This window comes from Xyrauchen texanus, chromosome 29 (assembly GCF_025860055.1).
Source record: "Xyrauchen texanus isolate HMW12.3.18 chromosome 29, RBS_HiC_50CHRs, whole genome shotgun sequence".
Lineage (NCBI taxonomy): Eukaryota > Metazoa > Chordata > Actinopteri > Cypriniformes > Catostomidae > Xyrauchen > Xyrauchen texanus.
The window spans coordinates 15,117,368-15,134,716 of record NC_068304.1 but is presented as its reverse complement, the minus strand read 5'-3'; the positions used below and the strand labels follow the sequence as shown (position 1 = coordinate 15,134,716).

Below are 17,349 nucleotides of genomic sequence, written 5' to 3'. Positions count from 1 at the left end.
TAACTTGACACAGTGACCTAAATATTTTATGTTTGACACAACACACCCGATTTTATGTAACAACAAACGGAGGTACACGGAACTTCCATATCAGTGCGGGCATTGTGATTAATTGCATTAATTTTTGTATAATTAATCACACCGAAATAACACGTTAAATTGACAGCCCTACATATTTGCAATTGAAATGTTGCTTGCAATAAATTCTGTTTCGTCAGGGTACACGGTTACTTCTCAAAACTTGATCCAACACCGAATGCTCAAGCAGCATCATTTACACTTAGAAAACTCCTGATGTTGCTATAACAATGCAAAAAGCACTTACCAATTTACTTGAAGTGAAAATCAGTCCTCCTTTACTGTTTAATTAATCAATCGCACGATCATGCAGAAACATCTCAGGTTTTTAAATCTATAAAGATCTCTTTCTTAATGGCAATAACAGCAGTGACAGCCGACTCATCGGCAAGATCTCACACTCTTCTTTGTTTATGTTTTAAGATGCTGCGGTATGTATATTAAATAACCTCATATCTAATTTCTTTCTCTTTTTTATTTATTTTTTATTTGAGTTTAATAATTTTTTTTATATGACAAGTGAGTGCGTTGTGATGTGAGAGTCATGGAACTGGCGCAGTGTAGGATTTCTACCAGTAAGCTCTTTCTGTAGCTGGATGCAAATAAATGTACTCAATCCTATAAAGTTGTAGACCTATGGGGGCCTGGGTATCTCATAGAGTATTGACGCTGACTACCACCCCTGGAGTTGCGAGTTAGAATCCAGGGTGTGCTGAGTAACTCCAGCCAGGACTCCTAAGCAACCAAATTGGCCCGGTTGCTAGGGAGGGTAGTCACATGGAGTAACCTCCTCGTGATCACGATTAGTGGTTCTCCCTCTCAATGGGGTGCGTGGTAAGTTGTGCGTGGATCGTGGAGAGTAGCATGAGCCTCCACATGTGGAGACTCTGCAGTGTCATGCACGATGAGCCACGTGATAAAATGCGCAGATTGACGGTCTCAGAAACTGTGGCAACTAACAACAAACGGAGGTGAGTAACCGCTTCACCACGAGGACCTACTAAAGTAGGTGGAATTGGGCATTCAAATTGGGAGAAAAAGGGGATAAAAGAAAAGTTGTAGGCCTATGCTCTACGCAACGCTGATATCATTTAGAATTTGTCTGAATACTTTATGGTTTCACAGTGGCATGAGTTTACCATCACATTTTGTGTTTAAAACAAATCTAATAACCATTTGGGAGAAGTCGATGACAATATCAATACTGTCCTACTACTACTTCTGCAGTTTCCCAGTCATGCATTCATCTTAGATAATACAATTGTCAACACCTTCAAAGGAATATCACTAGCAGTTATCTGCGACTGCACAGTGTGGCATTCATTGCGTTAAGAGACATGCCTGTTTTCCCAATTATTGATGCATGGCAAGCTAAATAGAATGTTTCAAGTCTCGTTCCCTACAGAAGATCATATTTGCATTGCAAATGGGCAAGTACAGTTGGGTATAGTGGATCCACTGTACTTGCCCGCGCTGCCCAGAGAGCTGAACCAAGTCCCTCTTTAAAAGTTATGTATTAACCTAGAACAATTCAACGTGGAATTCAGAAAACTTGGTACATCACCCCTACCCTCTCCCTTCCATTTTGAGCTTTCTCTGTGAAGAGAATAAGAGCTCACTTTCATGACATTAATACAAAAGTACTAAGCTTTAACTCCTTTTTACATAAAAAAAAATATATATATATATATATATATATATATATATATATATATATATATATATATATATATATATATATATATATATATTTGAAACAAATGAAGAAGCGTTATTGCGTGAAGACCTGTTATTCTGCAATATAAGGTGATTACACAGTTCCTCTGCCACATCTGGGTTAGCCTTTTTTGTTCAAGAAGCAACAACAACAAAAAGCTGTGGAGGCACAACTGCTCGCGCAGAATACACATTTTATAGATCAAAGAACAGTATCACAATTTTGCACATTTTTATAGCGCATCTTGTTTGTACTTTAGCAAATGCATTTTTCAACTTCCACGGTTTTCCTGGACTAAAGATTAATTTAAAAAGCATAATATGACACTTGTTATTTTTATTAAAAAAAAAAACATCCCTTAAACTTTAACAATGTATATTTATTAGGGGGAAAACGTATTAATTGTTTAGGTTCAAAGTATTATACTCATAAATAGCAAACATATTACCCTGTTAACTTTATCATCCAGATGAAATATATAAATAAATAACTTACCCACGTTTAAAGAATAAGATCAACCTCCACTTCGCAAACAATCAAATTCTCAATTTAAAACAGAAAAAAAGGTTATTCAGTACTGGGGGGGAAATACCATATGATCAGTATTCACAATGTAGTCAGTTCCTCTGTTCGCTCATCACAAGGAAGTGGAGAGTGCATTATGAGAATAAAAAATCCGGAAGCAAAATTAGCTATGCAAAATCCCCAAGGAAGAGAGGACGATGACTTTTATACACTTGACCTAATGTAAACGATGTCCAAAGCGCAACTTTGGCTCGCAGAAGCGTTTATTTGAATGACAATCACTCAAATTGACACATTGTTGACGTCACTGTCATCGTAACAACATTTGCCCTTTTCTCCCTCAGTTGCATTCCGTTACACAATAAATAACGACTCTGTCCATTTTTAAAGTATAAAAATAAATAAAATAATAAACCCAAGCAGTCTTTAAAACCATATTTCAGGCGATGTGAAAATGAAGCAAACATCTGTTGTTGTTGGGCGCTGGCTGTCAAATTGTTAACGTAAATGAGTCGTTCGAAATTATTTTAGCAACTGACTCCCGAAAAGATCTGCATTTCTTTAAACATAGCAATAGGAAAAATAGTCCTTATAGATTATAAATTTGGTGTTTAACTCATGATACTCCTGCTTTACATATCTAACTTCACTTTCCAGCTCACTTGCATACAGAAAGCGTGAAAAAACATTCACCGACAAAAAGAGGCTGTCGGGCAACAGTAAACATCCCTCACAAAAAATGCCCCATAGTAACCAAGGTTTAGAACAATATACCAGTTACAACAGTAACCAATTGAAATAGCAGATTCTAAAAGCTTATTCAGAACTAATTAAACTGTTGTAAACATGCCATTTTGGTAGAAACGACAGTCTGGTTCCTATAGTCCATTTCTGTAAAATAATCAGAGGAAATCTAGACATGGGGGACAAGTGGCAAAGAGCAATACTGACTTTCTTTTACACATTCAGTCTGAGAAATTAATTGTGCTCAAACAATTCAGAGTAAACTTTACTTTTTGCTCATTTTCCATTTATTGGGGACTATACTGTCAGTATACACAAAACTCAGTCGAGGCAAAATGCAGCCATATAAAGTTGATTACAGATATCTGATGATACATGTAGGCTCCAGTCACACATTGTCAATATCCAGTGTTTGACAGTATGTCTTTGTGTGCACATTTTAATATTTTACAGAAGGCAGGAAACCAGCTCCTAGCTTTTGCATTCTAGCATAAAAACTATACCGTGAGAATGGCTCACTTTGACTTGACAATGTGCTTTATTAGAGTGTGGTTTCCTTGAGGCTATGTCAAATCTCACATGGCATAATTGTCAGTCTTAAAAACACACCCAAAAAAAAAAACACTGTGAAGAAACAATATACACTTCCTTTTGGAGACATTGACTATTGTCTATTCCTCATTGTTTTGTTTTTCTTCATCATCATCCCTCATCCTCCTCTGGTTCTCTGAGGCCTTGGCTGTGCATGGTCTTCCCTGTCATTTCCATAATGGCCTGTACTTCAGGATCTGCATCTAGTATGCTTTTCTTGCTTTTCTCATCCTGAAAGTGAACCCAAGGAACCAACATCACAATCTTACATGGAAACAAATCCACTTTTTTGGAACACAAAAGGAGATGTGAGGCTGTATGTCAGTCTTAGTCAACATTCGCTTTGATTGCATCTTTTTTTTTCTTTTATACAATTAAAGTGAATGGTGACAGCTCTTCTTATGTGTTCAATAGAAGTATATGTTTTAAAAAACACAAGGGTGAGGAAACTGAATTGAAATATGTAACATTTCTGAGAATTAAAAAAGTAACATCATCAATGACCTGCTCCTGTTCCTCGGGTGGCTGACCAACACCCCACACCTCCAGGGTGTCCACTTTGAAGTCCTCTTCTCCTGACAGCTGATTGCTGCCATATGTGGTGCAGCGCGGTCGAGCCCTACTGTGTCCATGGCCAAAATTGCTGTCCAGCCACAACCCAAAATACCCATGCTGACCACCCATACCCTAAAAAAAGACATTTTAAAGAGCCATTTTGTTTTAAAAAACAGTGCTACAAATAGCTGCATAGTGTATTTGCTGCACATAAAGCCTTGAACAGATTATAGTATTGATCTCACCAAGCCATTAGGCATAGTCTGCTGACCCTTGTTCAGGTACATATAATGATTGTTGTAACCTGTGCAAGTGAATACTCGCATGAAAGGGAACACTGTGAAGAGGAAGCACCTGGAATCACCTAGTGGAAAATTAAGGGAAAGGGAAATGTTAAAGGGATAGTTCAACCAAAAGTGAAAATGCTCTCATCATTTACTCATCCTCATGCCATCCCACATGTATTACTTTCTTTCTTCTGCTGAACACAAATTAAGATTTTCAGAAGAATATTTCAGCTCTGTAGGTCTATTCAATGCAAGAAAAAACATATAAAAGGCATCTTAAAAGTAATCCATAGAAGTGGTCCTTTGGTTTAATCCCAGTGGTTAAATCAATGTCTTCAGAAGTGATATGTTAGGTGTGTGGGTGAGAAACAGATCAATATTAAAGTACTTTTTTACTATAAATTCTCCTCCCAGAGCAGTAGGTGGCGATATGCACAAAGAATGTGAACCACAAAAAGCAAAAGAACAACTACTCTTAGAAGAGAACAGAATGCTTAGGAGGGCTGGTGAAACTGGATATTTATAGACAAAAAAGGACTTTAAAATGTATCAGTTTCTCACCCACACCTCTCATATCGCTTCTAAAGGCATGGATTTAAATATTGGAGTTATATGGATTACTTTTATGCTGCATTTATGTGCTTTTTGGCGCTTCAAAGATTTGGCCACCATTCACTTGCATTGAACGGACAACAGAGCAGATTATTTTCTTTAAATCTTTGTGTTCAGAACAAGAAAGTCATACACATCTATAAACAACAACTAATATAAACAACTGGCAAATATCTTTTAATTCTTTCCATACTCTCACCCTGGAACTGAGGTTTGACCTCCCAGCTTTGAGAAGCAAAGCCTCCAAATATATGGCCTTTTGTGTCTTTTATCAACAAGACAGTGGGACCCCGGCCTTTGCAGTTGCCCACCAGTCGGGTGAAGCTTTCCCCATGTAAGTTTGTGGAGAATAACAAACTCCAGGGGGCGCTGTAGCCTGCAGGCAACTGAGGTGACAGGAACATCAGAAGAGGTAGATGCAAGAGGCAGTGGAGATCACTCCAAGGAGCATACCGACACTGGGGCAACAAAGTTGGGGGAGGACGGGAGGGCAGCCCAATTCCTAGGCCCTCACCAATCAGGAGCTCCAAGAACATAGCCATTGCTGGGATCCGGAACAGCCAGTCTTCCAGACAAGGAATGTCACACATATTCTGGTCTATAGAAGCAATAAGGAATATTTTAGTTAAAGACATACTCAAAGACATTTGATTGATGTCTTTAAGAAATAAAATATTTAATTTTTTTATCTTGCAAGGTAAATATATTAGTTTTCAGTGTTATATATATCCATTGGAAGCATGGAGGGATGGTTGAATATGGTCTTGATGGGTTTCATTAAAGGAATACAGTATTCCAGGTTCAATACAAGTTAAGCACAATGAATAGCTTTTGTGGAATAATGCAGATTATCTCAAAAAATAATTTTGACTCACCCCTCGTTTATTAAAAAAAGCAGTAACTTTACACAGATAAGGATTATTCTGGATATTTATAAAAAAGGATATTTTATTGGGGGCCTAGGTAGCTCAGCGAGTAAAGACGATGACTACCACCCCTGGAGTCGCAAGTTATAATCCAGGGTGTGCTGAGTGACTCCAGCCAGGTCTCCTAAGAAACCAAGTTGGCCCGGTTGCTAAGGAGGGTAGAGTCACACGGGGTAACCTCCTCGTAGTCGCTATAATGTGGTTCTCGCTCTCGGTGGGGCACATGGCAAGTTGTGCGTGGATGCCGTGGAGAGTAGCGTGAAGCCTCCACACGTGCTATGCCTCCACGGTAACGCGCTCAACAAGCCACCCGATAAGATGTGAGGATTGATGGTCTCAGACACAGAGGCAACTGAGATTCATCCTCCACCACCTGGACTGAGGCGAGTCACTACGCCACCATGAAATTTAGGGGTAGAAAAAAAAATACTAAAATCATGTTATAATGTTTATTATACTTTTATAATGTGGTTATACTTTTGAAAAAATATATATATTTGACCATTTATGTTCTGGCTCCATACACTACCATTGAAAGAGTCTTACTGTAACTGCAATTTTTGCAGTTTTTTTTTTTTTTTAAATGAAATGCATGGGTGTTTCCCCAAACATTATTACATAATCGGGTCTTTAGTGTCTTGGCAGATATATCTATCACAAATTGACCTACAAAATGTCCAGATAGTGTCATATTTTCAAAACATTTTTAAGACAATTAGAAAATAATAGAATAGAATAGAATATATTATGATATATTTCGATTTTTTATTTATTCATACATCAAAGAGATGATCCAACAAATATAGAACCGGATTGATTAATTCCACACTGAAATGTCATGTCTTTTCCAACACATAAAGAGCTGCACGTAACACATAAGTTATGCATAAGCTACACATATTTATTTTTTCTAATCTACTGTAAATAGATGCACATCTTACAGAATTTCAGTTGTCATTTTCTGGAAATTTTCTGGAAATAAATGCTCTAAATGACAATATTTGTATTTGGAATTTGGGAGAACTGTTGTCAGTAATTTATAGAATAAAACAAAATTGTTCATTATACTCAAACTTATACCTACAGTGAATCCGGAAAGTATTCACAGCGCTTCACTTTTTCCACATTTTGTTATGTTACAGCCTGATTATATTAACTATTTTCATCAAAATTCGACAAACAATACCCCCATAATGACAATGTGAAAGAAGTTTGTTTGAAATCTTTGCAAATGTATTAAAAAATTAAAAAATATCACATGTACATAAGAATTCACAGCCTTGGCCATGACACTCAAAATTGAGCTCAGGTGCTTCCTGTTTCCACTGATCATCCTTGAGATGTTTTTACAACTTGATTGGAGTCCACCTGTGGTAAATTCAGTTGATTGGACATGATTTGGAAAGGCACACACACCTGTCTATATAAGGTCCCACAGTTAACCTTGCATGTCAGAGCACAAACCAAGCCATGAAGTTCAAGGAATTCTCTGAAGACCTCCAAGACAGGATTGTATTGAGGCACAGATCTGGGGAAGTGTACAGAAAAATGTCTGCAGCATTGAAGGTCCCAATGAGCACAATGGCCTCCATCATCTGTAAATGAAAGAAGTTTGGAACCACCAGGACTCGGGGGAGAATGGCCTTAGTCAGGGAGGTGACCAAGAACCCAATGGTCACTCTGACAGAGCTCCAGCGTTTCTCTGTGGAGAGAGGAGAACCTTCCAGAAGAACAACCATCTTTGCAGCACTCCACCAATCAGGCCTGTATGGTAGAGTGGCCAGACGGAAGCTGCCACTCAGTAAAAGGCACATGACAGCCCACCTGGGTTTGCCAAAAGGCACCTGAAGGACTCTTAGACCATGAGAAACAAAATTCTCTGATCTGATGAAACAAAGATTGAACTATATGGCCTGAATAGCAAGAGTCATGTCTGGAGGAAACCAGGCACTGCTCATCACCTGGACAATACCATCCCTACAGTGAAGTATGGTGGTGGCAGCATCATGCTGTGGGGATGTTATTCAGTGGCAGGAACTGGGAGACTAGTCAGGATCGATGGAAAGATGAATGCAGAAATGTACAGAGACATCATTGATGAAAACCTACTCCAGAGCGCTCTGGACCTCAGACTGGGGTGAAGGTTCATCTTCCAACAGGACAACGACCCTAAGCACACAGCCAACATAACAAAGGAGTGGCTAAGGGACTGTGAAGTCTGTGAATGTCCTTGAGTGGCCCAGCCAGAGCCCATGGGGTATTGTCATTATAGGGTATTGTTTGTAGAATTTTGAGGACAATAATGAGGCCATAAATTCCAATTATTGGAAATTATTCCAATAATTTTGGAATAAGGCTGTAACATAACAAAATGTGGAAAAAGCGAAGCGCTTTAAATACATTCCGGATGCACTGCACGCACGCACGCACGTTTTTTGTTTTTGGCACCACTCAGAGTCAATTCTAGACTGTTGTGTGTGAAATCCCAGGAGATCAGCCGTTAAGAAATACTCAAATCTGACACAAACAATCATCAATGTGATTATCTTATCAACCAATCACGTGGCAGCAGTGGAGTGCATAAAATCATGCAGATACATTTCAGGAGCTTCAGTTAATGTTCACATCAACCATCAGAATGTGTAAAAATGTTATCTCAGTGATTTAGACCATGGCATGATTGTTGGTGCCAGACAGGCTGGTTTGAGTATTTCTGTAACTGCTGATCTCCTGGAAATTTCACGCACAACAGTCTAGAATTTTTACACTATTCAGAAGAGAACGGTTAAGTTATACTAAAGAGGTGTGCTCTCCAAAATATGGAAAATGTACAGGGGTTGGAATGATGGACCAGGTCAATAAAGACCCGTGGTATGCATTAAGGGTAAATATAAGAGGAATGAGTTTAAATAATTTTTTGTTGAATTCAACATTACCCCACAAATGCTCTCGATTGACCTTAAAGGAATATTCTGGGTTCAATTCAAGTTAAGCTCAATCGACAGAGTTTGTGGTATATTATTGATTACCACAAAAAATTATTTTGACTCATCCCTCCTTTTCTTTAAAAAAAAGCAGATATCTTGGTTCCACCAAGTCAATGACAATGGAAGTGAAAGGGGGAACAATTTGGTTTATCTTAAAATACTCAATATCCTAGTTTTCCTCCACCTTTCGTGCTATTTTGTTATCGATAAAGTGAAAATGCGAAAAATAAAACTGCGACATTTGCCGCCTTCTGTCTGGTTCCATTCAAATGGCCTTTTATCGATAAAAATGGTGTGTGTGATGACGTCACGCCTAAAAAAAACCACTTTGTCGCATAAGTTTTGGTTTAGCGCAAAATAAATCTGCCCTGAAGCAGTTTCCATTCAGAAATGTGTGTTTATCGTAAATTCGCCTCCCAGACTATTTTTGGTAAAATGGGGAGAGTATTGAAACAATTCATTAAAATTTGCCAGTTTACTGTCATTTTAATTTCACAATCAGAAGATGAGGAATTGCAATCATAAGGGAACAGTTGCCCTTCTGATAAGACTGTAATATTGGTCCTGATGTTGCACCTATCGCAGGTTGGCACCGGTTCCGACCCGAAAGCGGATCGTCATGGCCCTATTCAAGTAGTGGGGGAAACTTTCTGTCTCAGTATAAGGACCATCCATAAATGTGGAGTGCACAACTATTAAAGAAACATTGATGCGGTGTAATATCAGGGTTTACATATGATACATTTTCTGAGGTAAAGAGGGTTAGATTTAAAGTATTTAAACGTTTTAAAATGTTCAAAAGCTCCTTTTCTGAAAGTGAACTCAGCATTGCACAAATAGTTCTGATAGTTTATAGTCTTGCAGAACATTCTGAGAATGACATTCAGCCGACTTTATTCTTCTACAGAAAAGGGTAAGGCTAAATTAAGTTTGAGAAAAGAAAAGGCACATAAAAAAAAAATTCTTTGGTAATTTTTTTTTTTTTTTAATTTAATGCTTTTTTCGTTTGGTAATTGATTTAATTTAATACAGGGGATTTTGCCAGCATTTCTTCAAACGTAAACTAAACTTAAAAATTATTTAAGAGAATTGGGCAAGTAAGTGCACAAATAGTGGCCATTAATTTGTTCAATGTGCACAAAATAGTTTGTGTTGGCACTCCTGGAAGTGTCACATGCAGATCAGCTCTATATGCTGTAAAGATCAATTCAAAAATCTGTTGTCATGATTTGCAGGCTAATGATTGGGGCAAACTCTGTCATGTGACACTACATTTTTGCGTTAATGCCAATTTTATCGGCAAAAAGTGTTTCCAAACCATTTTTCGCAACATTTGATGTATCGACATAGCGTTTATGCGCTTGAGTTAAACATAAAATATTGTGTCGACATTTGTGACATTTTAGCAATAATCATCTGCTTTATTTTGATGCGCCAAAACATTTTTGCAAAAAATCCTTGGATGGAAATGTAGTTAGTTTAAAAAATGTTGCCACAAGATATAAAGATATAAGAATCACTTATTGTACTAACCTTTTCTATGTTAAGTTATAGCCAATTTTACAACTTTGTTACCATGATGATGTAATTTCAACAAATCCTAAAACCCTACAATGACTTTAAAAATGTCAATTTAAATACCTTTACAGCTCAAATTAACAGAAGAATTAATGCAAGTGCTTTTATAATATTATAAGCTTCCTGTGTTTAAAACCTCAGAAAAATTGACCACAATCACTTCCATTGTAGGCGTTTCTCTGTAACCTAAGTTTTAGCTTATTTTAAAGAAAAGGAGGGACGGGTCAAAATATTTTTTGTGGTAATCAATATTATGCCACAAACTCTGTTGATTGAGATTAACTTGTATTGAACCCAGAATATTCCTTTTAGTACTTAACTGATGTTGAGGATGATTTCCTTTAATGCTGCCACATTGAACTAACTTACAGTTTGTCACAATGCTAATAATTAAACTGGTGCAACAAAGCATACACATCTGCTCTACTGTACAGAAGAAGCTCTTCTCTAATCATGCACTTAATTGTCATTTGAACTTAATGTAAAACACCATTGCTTTAGTTACTTATGATACTGATACAAACCTGAAAATTTCAATTCAGAAGTCAATTGTTCTGCTAGCAACCTAGCGCCTTGTGTGCCATCACCCATGCGATCTGGTTGCCAAGCTCGCAGATGTCCCCTGTAAATTAGAGTCTGGACTGCAGCTGAAACCAGGTCTTCCACTAACTACACAATAAACATAAAAAAAAAAAAATCTTCAGATTAGATCACAGGCTGATTATTTAGACATGTATTTGAAATGCATTTTTGTTAAATGATTTAGGAATTGACTTAGGAATTGAGTTTAGATGGTCATGGATCAGCAAACAAGGGTGGTTTAATTTTTTCCAGGCCTAATTACTAAACTTTGGATAATGAAACTTTGGTCATACTTACACCTTGGATCTGCTCAGATGTGGCAGCAGTAGCTTTTGCTTCCTCTGCCATTGCCAAGACCAAAGGTGCACGCTCTTCTGCAGTTCCCCGAAGAATATCTGCCAGGAATATCACCAACTGCTCTCGACTAACCCCGCCACCAGAGGGCAGTGGCACTCCTGGATCAACACTGTGTATACCCTGGAATACTCTCTTTATCATCGATTCTGAGGTCATCTTACCCATTGACATCTGCAACATAAAATAATTTAAAAAAAACAAAAAAACAAATCCAAGTATGCTGTAAGTGTTGGCACAGATATCAAATGTCAATAGTAAAGGTTTGGGAGAGCTGCCTCTGTTCACCATAACATTTGCATGAATGTAAAAAGCTAGTACTTAACCGATCAACTGGAAATGCAAAGACCCTAAGTGTGTCTTACATAATTACTATAGCACTATTCTGTGTAAAGCTGCTTTGGGACTATATACGTTGAGAAAACACTAGGCATATACAATTTAATTGAACTGACTTAATTTAGCAGATTTAACAAAAATCCAATACAATCTGGATAGCAACAGAAACTTAAATAGTACAGTCATTTTGCTGTCTTCCTTGGTATTATTTATTTTAATTATTATAGGCTATTAACTAATAATAACGTCAGAAATATCAACCCATCATTATAATACCAGAATGTGCATGCTTCTGAAGCAAATTAGCTATTCCCTGACTGCACTAAATATGCTTAAATAATCTGAATATAAAATATATAATGAAAATCTAAGTATAACAGATCTAGTGTAAGGTATGTTTATATCAGAGCAGCTCACCTTTAGCATGTCCACAGATAAAACCTTCCCTGTTTTTCCAAAGGAAACCGAGGATCCCGTTTCAATGAGCCTGTCAAAAACCCCATCTATAACAGGTATCTCATCCGGACGAAAACGAGCCAGTCGTTTCTGCACTACAACACTGTCGGTGTTCCCCATAGCCCTACAGGGAATTAACACAAATGAATACAAATAAAAGATTAAGTGACAAAAACTAAATCAGGGGACATCAAGGAATAAATGCATATATGCTTAGGTTCAGCCGCCGCCTTAAACACATTTTCATGGGAAAATATGAAACACAGTGCACATTTGAAACATGAAAAAGTGAAGTGAGAATTTTCAAAACTGACCCGCAGTTCAGTTTGGCATTTAAACCACAGAGGCCGCAATGAAAACACACATACAAAACATTTCCGGGTTGCAAACCAACGTCACAGGCACATGACCAATTGATGGAGAGAAACTTTAAACTGTTCTGTGATTGGCTGGCCCAGAACGTTTCCTTTGAACTCAACTCACCTTTTGATCCTGTCCCAATATCCCCCGTTTGCGGGTTTTTTTTTTTTTTAATTTTGTATTATTGCTAAGAACTTTCACCGCTTGCGGTTTTGGTCTTGGCCACTTACCCACTTGTCTTACGTATTTCCGGTGTTTGACCACTAGTGTGCAAGTAGACGTGAAGTGTCGATGACTTTTGATTGTTTGATGGCACGTTGGGACATTCGTAGACTCGTAGGTGCTGGTTGCGACAGTTGTTTTTGTCTTTTCACTCAGCTGAAGACTAGATAATTTATATGAAGAGATTATTTTTGGTAGCGGTGACTGTTATAGCCTACTTAAAATAATACATAACTGAACATTTTACAGAACTTTTAATTTATTAATTCACTACTTGTTGTTAGAAATGTATTGTGCTGTAGAAAATATGTAAGTTAAAAAAAATATGTTTTAATTGTGTGAAAATAATTGTAAAAGTGACTTATTTTTTACTCATTTTGATTTTTAATACTTTGCACATTAACAAATGTTTAACTGTAAAATTGCATCGTCCATAACTGTAGTAAAATATGGAATATAAGCAAATTCTTTCTACTTTGTTTCTCAATACACTGCATAAAACTTAAATTAACAAAATAAAAACTTTACTCTATAAACCTGTGTGATCCATTAATAGCTACTTGTACAGACCATTTAAATTATATGCTTTGGCTTGTCATTAAATTATATGCTTTGGCTTGTCTTTTGTAGGTTATAGAAATTTGATATCTCAGTTCTTCTCAAAAGAAACCATTTACAGGTTACGAACTAATTATTTAAAATTCCCATTAACCCCCAAAGCCAAGGAAATCCATTTCAAAATGTTAAATGATGTTTATCCTTCCAGTGAATTAGTACGACAAAGATTTGGAATTGAAACTAGAAATTGTGTATTTTGTGATGAAGTAGAAACCACTGATCATTTATTTTTTCATTGTATGTATGTAGAGGCTTTATGGCTTGACATTCATGAGTGGCTCTTCCCAAAGGTTCCTCTTCTTTCAGATTTCTCTCAGAAGGACATTGTCTTTGGACTTGTTATGAACAGTTACAAAGATGATTTTCTGGTTAATGACATTATTATTTTTGGAAAATTTTATATACACAAATCGAAATATTTTAAAGTAAAACCCAGGTTTTCTGCATTTCACAATGCTTTTCTTTCTTACACAAAGGCCCTGCAAATGATGAAAAGTAAATATGCACAAAAACTTTTTGAAATAATTGAAGAATATGATTTAAAAAACAAACCCTAGCTTTTTATTTAAATGTTTTTTATTTATTTATTTATTTATTTATTTATTTATTTTTTGTTTTCTGTAATGCAATTTTGCACCTGATTTCATTGTTATATTGCAATGATATATGATTGTTGCCATGCTGTTTGTATATGCTATAGTTAAATAAAAAAAATAAAAAAATATGCTTTGGCTTGTCATGTCCCCCGCCTTTCGCCCAATGTTAGCTGGGATAGGCTCCAGCCCCCCGCGACCCTGTACACAGGATAAGCGGTTGACGATGGATGGATGGATGGATGGATGGCTTGTCATTTATATAAGATGACCTAAGTCTGCTTTACACAACTTATCAGTATGTGGTTTCATCCAACAAATAAAAAGCATTAAAACGTATAGTTTAAATACATAAAGATGAGAAAGAACCCGTGGTAGTACTTAATACATTTTTAATTAGAAAACAACATTTACTAGACCATCTATTGTATGCCACACTGGCTGATAAATGACCAAAATGACATGCAGTATTAGGCAAGATCAAAGTGATTACTGGGTGAGAACGATAACAAAGAGGTATATAAATAAACACATAAATAATATTTTGTAATTATGATGCTGATATTAAGTCATCCCAAACACATTAAATACTTTATACTAAAATAAATACATGCTTCACTATCTGATTATATTAAATAACTTATGCTGAAAAGCTTCCCTTGACGTCATCATGGCAAAAATACACTGATCGCTCGGGTATATTTTACAAAATATAAGTAACTGTATTCCACTACAGTTACAATTTAAATCATTGGTATTTAGAATACAGTTACATTCAAACAGTATTTTGATTACTGAAGAGATTACTTATTTTTTATTGTCATTTGTTTCATTTAATATTTAGTCTTTTCAGATGGAAAACATTTATACATATAAATGATGTGATCCAAAGTGCATTTGAACAGCGGTGAAACACTTTCTTATAATGTGTTACATTCATACGAGCAGACAGAGAAATCTGATGTAAGTTTTGAGAATAAGAAATAGAAATAAAGCTTGTGTAAATTGTCAGCTTTACGCTAAGCTAAAATGCTATTTCTATCCATTTTACATGCACATGTTACCAGACAAGATCATATTTTTTTATCAAGAAAATTCACATTGGATCATAATTTCTTTTTTCTAGGAAGACCTTTGATATTAGGGTAAAAATCTTATTCTTGATCATTTTTGTATTGTTTTCCTGTAAAAATATAAAATATATTTTAAACAAGATCAACTTGATTGATCTTGTTTTAGAAACAACACAGAATAAGATATTTATGTTTTTCAGACAATGTATTTTTAACATGTGTATTTTGTCTTACTGTACTGGCAGAGTTTTAATATTCAAAACAAGTGAAAAAAAAATCTTCCAGTACTGAAGTAATCCAAAGTATTTAGATTACATTACTGACCTTGAGTGTAATGGAATATGTTACAGATTACATTTTACAGCATGTATTCTGTAGTGGAATACATTTCAAAAGTAACTTTCCCAACCCTGTATATATACACAGGTATATACTCTCACCTAAAGGATTATTAGGAACACCTGTTCAATTTCTCATTAATGCAATTATCTAATCAACCAATCACATGGCAGTTGCTTCAATGCATTTAGGGGTGTGGTCCTGGTCAAGACAATCTCCTGAACTCCAAACTGAATGTCAGAATGGGAAAGAAAGGTGATTTAAGCAATTTTGAGCGTGGCATGGTTGTTGGTGCCAGACGGTCTGAGTATTTCACAATCTGCTCAGTTACTGGGATTTTCACGCTACAACCATTTCTAGGGTTTACAAAGAATGGTGTGAAAAGGGAAAAACATCCAGTATCGCGGCAGTCCTGTGGGCGAAAATGCCTTGTTGATGCTAGAGGTCAGAGGAGAATGGGCCGACTGATTCAAGCTGACAGAAGAGCAACTTTGCCTGAAATAACCACTCGTTACAACCGAGGTATGCAGCAAAGCATTTGTGAAGCCACAACACGCACAACCTTGAGGCGGATGGGCTACAACAGCAGAAGACCCCACTGGGTACCACTCATCTCCACTACAAATAGGAAAAAGAGGCTACAATTTGCAAGAGCTCACCAAAATTGGACAGTTGAAGACTGGAAAAATGTTGCCTGGTCTGATGAGTCTCGATTTCTGTTGAGACATTCAGATGGTAGAGTCAGAATTTGGTGTAAACAGAATGAGAACATGGATCCATCATGCCTTGTTACCACTGTGCAGGCTGCTGGTGGTGGTGTAATGGTGTGGGGGATGTTTTCTTGGCACACTTTAGGCCCCTTAGTGCCAATTGGGCATCGTTTAAATGCCACGGCCTACCTGAGCATTGTTTCTGACCATGTCCATCCCTTTATGGCCACCATGTGCCCATCCTCTGATGGCTACTTCCAGCAGGATAATGCATCATGTCACAAAGGCTCGAATCATTTCAAATTGGTTTCTTGAACATGACAATGAGTTCACTGTACTAAAATGGCCCCCACAGTCACCAGATCTCAACCCAATAGAGCATCTTTGGGATGTGGTGAAACGGGAGCTTCATGCCCTGGATGTGCATCCCACAAATCTCCATCAACTGCAAGATGCTATCCTATCAATATGGGCCAACATTTCTAAAGAATGCTTTCAGCACCTTGTTGAATCAATGCCACGTAGAATTAAGGCAGTTCTGAAGGCGAAAGGGGGTCAAACACTGTATTAGTATGATGTTCCTAATAATCCTTTAGGTGAGTGTATATCTCTACACTCTGTTGTGTGTGAAAATCCCAGGAGATCAGCAGTTACAGAAATACTCAAAACCAGCACATCTGGCACCAACAATCATGCCACGTTCTAAATCACTGAGATTTAAAAAAAAAAAAAAATTGTGTTTCGCAAAGTTTGCTGCTGCAGTATTTCTAGATTATTTTTTCACATGTTTCTGTGGTATACTGGAAAACAATGATAAGCATTTCATGAGTTTTAAAGGCTTTTATTGGCAAAAACATTAAATATGCAAAGAGTCAATATTTACAGTGTTGACCCTTGTTCTTCATAACCTCTGCAATTCACTCTGGCATTCTGGATATCAGCTTCTGGGCCAAATCCTGACTGATGGCGATCCATTTTGCCTTATTAGTGCTCGGAGTTGATCACAATTTGTGGGCTTCTGCTTGTCCACTCGCCTTTTGAGGATTGACCACTGGTTCTCTATGGGATTAAGATCTGGGGAGTTGCCTCGCCACGGATCCAAA

General features: G+C 37.0%; 2 protein-coding genes across 3 annotated transcripts in view; both read right to left on the bottom strand.

The window, feature by feature from the left end:
• LOC127623101 (1-phosphatidylinositol 4,5-bisphosphate phosphodiesterase gamma-2-like) overlaps window positions 1-2,424 on the bottom strand; it is a 37,762-nt gene extending 35,338 nt beyond the window's left edge. For both annotated transcript variants that reach the window (XM_052097352.1, XM_052097355.1), the window contains exon 1: window positions 2,291-2,424. The gene's annotated coding sequence lies outside the window, so the exon portion shown is untranslated. The remainder of the gene's footprint in view (window positions 1-2,290) is intronic.
• A 919-nt stretch (window positions 2,425-3,343) lies between these two features.
• On the bottom strand, window positions 3,344-12,842 carry LOC127623212 (MTOR-associated protein MEAK7-like). The gene is made up of 8 exons (XM_052097542.1): window positions 12,646-12,842; window positions 12,293-12,455; window positions 11,480-11,710; window positions 11,125-11,269; window positions 5,309-5,707; window positions 4,456-4,574; window positions 4,160-4,342; window positions 3,344-3,886 (listed from the first exon to the last, which is right to left on the bottom strand). The coding sequence occupies exons 2-8, from the start codon at window positions 12,449-12,451 to the stop codon at window positions 3,767-3,769; spliced, it is 1,356 nt and encodes a 451-aa protein (XP_051953502.1). The 5' UTR covers window positions 12,452-12,455; window positions 12,646-12,842; the 3' UTR covers window positions 3,344-3,766.
• Window positions 12,843-17,349: the final 4,507 nt, after the last annotated feature.

What these genes read in the sequence shown, in the direction of transcription:
- LOC127623212 (XM_052097542.1), bottom strand. Translation starts at nt 12,451, where the DNA reads ATGGGGAACACCGACAGTGTTGTAGTGCAGAAACGACTGGCTCGTTTT. An exon ending in CATCTGAGCAGATCCAAGGT is followed by an intron (nt 11,270 to 11,479) that starts GTAAGTATGACC and finishes TTTATTGTGTAG; the next exon opens with TTAGTGGAAGACCTGGTTTC. An exon ending in GGTCAAACCTCAGTTCCAGG is followed by an intron (nt 4,575 to 5,308) that starts GTGAGAGTATGG and finishes ATTTTCCACTAG; the next exon opens with GTGATTCCAGGTGCTTCCTC.